At 39.6% G+C, this 6000-nt stretch overlaps 1 protein-coding gene across 7 annotated transcripts in view; it reads right to left on the minus strand.

Moving 5' to 3' along the window:
* The window catches only part of KIF1B (kinesin family member 1B), a 161341-nt gene that overhangs the window by 66393 nt on the left and 88948 nt on the right, over nt 1–6000 (minus strand). For all 7 annotated transcript variants that reach the window (XM_006145348.3, XM_006145353.3, XM_006145349.3 and 4 more), the window contains 2 exons: nt 1992–2088; nt 286–434 (listed from right to left, as the gene is read on the minus strand). In XM_006145348.3, coding sequence (XP_006145410.1) covers nt 286–434; nt 1992–2088 — 246 coding nt within the window. The remainder of the gene's footprint in view (nt 1–285; nt 435–1991; nt 2089–6000) is intronic.

The raw sequence follows: 6000 nt of genomic DNA on the forward strand, positions 1-6000 counted from the left end.
TTCATTCTCCAATCTGTTGGAATTTTGAGCATACACATACGTTTCTGGTGTGTTCCTCAAGTAGCCAGGGCCAGGATTTGAACTGCAGTCAGCCATGTGGGATCTAGCTCCTGTAACCACTAGACTATGGGTCCAGCCCTAATAAAGGCATATACAAAGCTATTTCATAGCATAAAACAGCTAAATTCCCTCAAGGAAACATTAGTTTAAGGTGAGAGCACAAATGAATCTACAGAAGGCTCTAGTTTTGACTACAGATGGTCGGCATTCTTACCACCTCCATACCTTCTTTTTCAATTCCACGCTGATAGCATTGGCCTCCTTCAGGTATACAGCATTGCCCCAGAGTAAGTCCCTCAATGAAGTAAACTGGTGAGACTTCCATTTCCGGAAGGCCCACTGGGCCAACTCAAACTCATGCTGTGTCCAAGGAACTGAAAGAGCAAATGAAGCATATTTAATGGCGATCTCAAGCTACACAGAAATTCCATCCCTCCTGTTCCTTGACTGTTTCATCAAGTAAGGTTTTTCCAGTTTTTCTCCATCCTGTTGCTCATTTTTCTCCCTTCTACTAAAGCTTTCTAAGTACTGTTCATATTATCAAAGTAATCATACACTTCAAGAAACCTCTAAAAATCTAGTATTCATTTAAAATAGTATGTCAAAGAAATAGGTCTCTTTTTTTAAAATAATATAATTCTAAAGCCTAATTAAAAAGAAAAAAAATACTCCTGGCTTCTAGTACATTGTACAACTTCATGTATTTATTCTCTTTGATAGGAATAAAAAGTCATATTTCACTTAGATATTTAAAAATAAAGAATTTAACACATAAATTAAGAATTCTTTCAATATTAATTTGGAGCCTTGAGATTGAGTGGTTGGGTGGAGAAATGAAGATGAACGCTCATGCTACATAATGAGGCGGTAACTACCAATGAAAGCCTTAATTCAGTTAAGAATTTCTGGAAACTTAAAATAGGTAAGCGTGATTAAGCAATATGATTAGAAATTTGCCAGAAATGGGGACCAGCAGTTGGCATAATGGCTATGTTGCTGGACTCTCACGTAGTCGACAGTAGTTTGAGTCCCGGACCCAGTGGCTGAAACTCATGCTGGGCGTGTGTGCGTGCGTGCCCAAGATCCCAAGAGGAGAATGGAGGAGAAGGGATTGCGGCATGGCCATCCCCTCTGGGGAGTGACTTCTTGCTTTCTGTCTCTCTGTCTCTCTCTTCCCTTCTGGGGAGGGTAAGCGCCCTATAGCAAAAACCTCTCAAAAAAAAAAATTGCCAGAAATGGCTTTAAAGTACCCTGATATACTCCAAAGTTCTCTCTGGGAAATCTGACATAAACAAGCAAATTAAACAGACTATTTTTTTTTTTTTTGGAGAGATTTTCACTGTAGGGCGCGTGCACTCGCCAGACAGACAGAGAGAGACATAGAGACAGAAAGCGAGAAATCACCCCCCAGGGGGGATGGTCACGCCGCAATCCCTTCTCCTCCATTCTCCTCTCGGGATCTTGGGCACGCACGCACACGCGCCCGGCGTGAGTTTTAAGCCACCGGGTCCGGGACACGAACCGCGGTCGACTACGTGGGAATCCAGCGACATAGCCATTACGCTAACTGCTGGTTCCCTAAACAGACTATTTTTAAAAAGACTAAATTCTGCATTTATTTGAACACCTATGAACTTCATATGTACAGAAATATGAGACAGTTTATGTAAATTTCCCAGGAGATTTATGCAAAGACTGTGCTCAGGAACCTTAAAAAGTTCTAAGAGCTATGACCTCTACTCCAACCTCACACATACAGCCTGGATTCTCAACACTGAGCATCTTCTAAATCATCTTTTAAGCTGACTCAGTAAAATGCTGATAAATGGTAGAAGCACCTATGAGGCATCCAGTTCTGATCACGGATAAAGAACTAATTAGATAATATAAATCCAAAAGGTACACAGGAAATTTCACTTGCTAGACCTCACCTTCTTCCTCTTCTTCTTCTTCCTCTTCAGTTGTTTCTGCAGCTAGGGATCGGGTCTCAACCTGCTTCTGCAAAGCTTGCAATTTACTCTCGTAGTCCTGAATGAAAAGAAAGGAGATAACATGTAGGAGAGAGAGAAAATAAGAGACAAGAAAAAGAGAAATGAGAGAAATATTGGGGGTAGTAGAGAAAGAAAGTAAAGGACAGAGAGAGGAGAGAGAGAGACACGAATAAAAAGAGACATAAAAGAAATACTTAGGAAAAAAACTACAAAGCACACAAGATAGTCTGTAATGGGTAAAAGCACGTATTTCTACTCAAGAGTTCTTCATTTGGGGCTGACACGGGGGAGGATTTGAAAGGGAAATAAAAAAACACATGTTCCTTAAATGCTAATATGTGCATAAGTAGTATTTTACACATCAGGGAATTCCAGATAAAAACAATACTGGAAAAGATTAAATTAACTTGAATCACCACAAGTTCCAATTATTTGATAGTTTGGAAGGGAAACAAGCTAAGATTATAGACTGAAGTTTCCTATGGGTGAAAAATTCCTATCTTTGCAACAGAAGGATGAGTTCAGTCAGATAACTAAAAGCTAACAGTGCTATTAGAATTGAAATATTTTATAGATTACATTTAGTTATTCAAGAAAGACACTACTATAAAAATATATTATAACACTAAATTGATTATTTGATAAAAATTAGATTTATCCTTCATTTCTCCATCTACTCTGTGCATTTTCAATAAGGACAATATCATCCCAAGAATGCAAAAATTAATCCTTGGGCATGAAAAAAAAATCCTTTCTTTTTCTTTTAGTTTGCTATAGGGCATATGTACCCACCAGAGACAGAGAGAAAGAGAGAGAGAGAGACGGAAAGTAAGAAATCACCCCCCCAAGGGGGGATGGTTACATCGCAATCCCTTCTGCTCCATTCTTCTCTTGGGATTTCACGGATGGACATGCACACACACGGCATGATTTTCAAGCCACAATTCCTTCTCTTCAAGTCTCCTCTCAGGAATTTGGGCATGTATGGTACATGTACCTGGCAAGATTTTTAAGCCACCAGGTACAGAACTCGAACTGCACTGTTAGCCATGTGGATCCAGTTGCCTTAACCTCCATGACACTGGCTAAACCCCAACAATCTTATTCCTTTAAGTATAATGCAGAAATATATGCGGTATATAAACATATAGTATAGAAGGAAACTTCAAAAAGTTTGCGAAAAAGTGAAATTAAAGTATTAGTTTATTTTGTTGCAAAAATATGTGAAATCTATGTATAGTTATTTTATAATATGCATTTTCCATAAACTTTTTGAAGACCCCCACCCTCACATATGAAGCATTAACATTTTATGGTGGGGGAAAAGTGTTTTTAAAAGTTTTCATAGGAGAGGTCAGCAGGTAGTATGGCATTTAAGGCACTGGACTCCCACATGGCTGATCATGGTTTGAGTCACAGACCTGAAGGCTTGCTTTTTCATTTTCTTTTTCTCTCTCTGCTCAAAATAAAAAATAATAATAAGTAAAATGAAATAGCTTTTTTTTTTTTTTTTTGAGAGGTTTTTGCTATAGGGTGCGTGCGCTCACCAGAAAGACAGACAGACAGAAAGCAAGAAATCACCCCCCAGGGGAATGGCCACGCCATAATCCCTTCTCCTCCATTCTCCTCTCAGGATCTTGGGCACGCATGCACATGCGCCCGGCATGAATTTAAGCCACCGGGTCCAGGACTTGAACCACTGTTGACTACATGGGAGTCCAACAACATAACCATTACAGTAACTGCCCATAACTTTTTTAAGAGAGATTTTTGCTATAGGGTGCATGTGCTCACTGGAGAGACAGAAAATGAGAAATCGTCCCCCAGGGGAGATTGCCATGCTGCAATCCCTTCTCTCAGGATTTTGGGTATGCACGTACATATGCCTGGCATGAGTTTTTGTTTTTTTTGGGAACGGTTTTTGCCACAGGGCATGTGCACTCTCCAGAAAGACAGAGAGGGACAGATTAAAAAGCGAGAAATCACTACCCAGGGGGGATGGCCACGCCGCAATCTCTTCTCCTCCATTCTCCTCTCTGGATCTTGGGCACACATGCACACGTGCCTGGCTTGAGTTTAAGCTACCAGGTCTGGGACTTGAACCGCGGTCGGTTACATGGGAGTCCAGCGACATAGCCAGTATGCCAACTGCTGGTGCCCTGGTATGAGTTTTAAGCTGCTGGGTCCGAGACTTGAACTATGGTTGACTCCATGGGACTCCAGCGATGTAACCATTATGCCATCTGCCAGTTCTGAAATATTAAGTAATTCTTTAAAAAAAAAAAAAAAGTTTCCATGGGAGAACCACTCCTACATGACCTAAAGCAGTTCAAGTTCCAAACCCGGTGGCTTGAAAAATCACACTGGGTACTTGTGCGTGAGTGCCCAAAATCCTAAAATAAGAATGAAGAAGGGATTACGGTGTTGCCATCCCCCTTGCACTTTCTCACTTCCCCTCTCATCTACGTTCTCCTGCGAGAGCACACGCACTGGCAAAAAAAAAATAAAAAGTTTCCATGGTGTGTTAGTGGGAAAAAGCTTGAACTTTAATGAAAATAGAACAAGGAAAATGAAGAAAACAGACCCTTCGAGAAGGCAACATGAAATCACAGCATAAGCACAGCATGTGCTGATGCACTGCTTAGGCTCTCTGCTTCCTTTTTGGCTCCCTGGGAATGACCCATTTAATTACAGGCTGCCATGAGACAGAGGGTTTAGGTATGACCATGTACTGTTTTCAAATAGAACTCTCAAAGTCAGACATCAAACATTCCATGCATCTTAAAATAAGGCTGAAAGCCTCCTCGGTTAACTCCATGACAAAAGGGGCTCCCAAGGGCAATGCTAAGAAGGATGCAAGTATTCGCTAAGGCTCTGGTCATTTATCAGTTAGTCTTACAGAGGACGCTTTCTCTCTTTAGCAGGGCTGGCAGTGACAGACCGAGAGTTAACAGCACAGCTCCATTAGCTATCTAAACACACTTTAAGGAGACGATGCACTGTGGGGAAAAAAATTAAAGAAAAATTAAACTAGTCAGTAAAAAACTTGGGTTTCGGTCCCAGCATCTGTTCTCACTAGCCTTATAATTCTGAGAAAATTAAATTCTCACTGAATCTCATTTTCCTCAACTGTAAAATGAAGACTTTAGCATTTGACTTGCTTACTACACTGTCTGCAGGAAGGACCAACAGATGAATCATTTAAAAGACATGATAAACTTTAAAAATATAAAAGAATGTGAAAATCCTCATAAATGGTAACATATTATCAAAATGACAGAAAATCTTTCCAAAAAGTTTACTTTTTAAAGATACTTAGCACCCAGATCTTGGTTTCTAAATAGTATTCCCCACTAAAAGGAACCAGGGCTTCTTGGGAAAATAGCTAATTTCAGGTTTGGCTCAAGGGAAGTTCAAGGAGAGCCCAGAATATCTTGGGCCCAAAAGGATGAAGAACTGCTAGGGCTCTCATTAGCCAACAAATCAAAGCAACAACAAGGAAAAAAAAAAAAAAAACAAACCAGCACATTAGTATAGAAAAAAATCCATGAGTTCACAATAATAGTTACCAAAAAAGCGGGGGGAAGCTCGTCTTTTTAAAAAATGCCAGCTAATAAATGCACAATGAATGACAATTAGGATTTTAAAAATCACCATACTGCCACCCCAGATGTAGAAATTTAATTAGACAAGGATCAATAATAAATAGTAAAATAATTGAGTGAAAAGGAGATGGGAAAGGATATTCACACAATCCAAAGGCCACCACCAGAAACATTAATAGGAAGAGAATTAGTATACAGTATTTATAATGAAGAGCGCAGGGAAACATCACATTAACCAAATTTATTAAACTTTAATAATACTGGGAACAGGAAAAATTGTATTTTATGTCTGTTGGTATATAGCGAATCACCATTATAGATGGCATTCTTTTTTTTTTTTTTTT

The sequence above is a fragment of the Tupaia chinensis genome, unplaced genomic scaffold, assembly GCF_000334495.1.
Source record: "Tupaia chinensis unplaced genomic scaffold, TupChi_1.0 Scaffold000146_1, whole genome shotgun sequence".
Classification (NCBI taxonomy): Eukaryota; Metazoa; Chordata; class Mammalia; order Scandentia; family Tupaiidae; genus Tupaia; species Tupaia belangeri.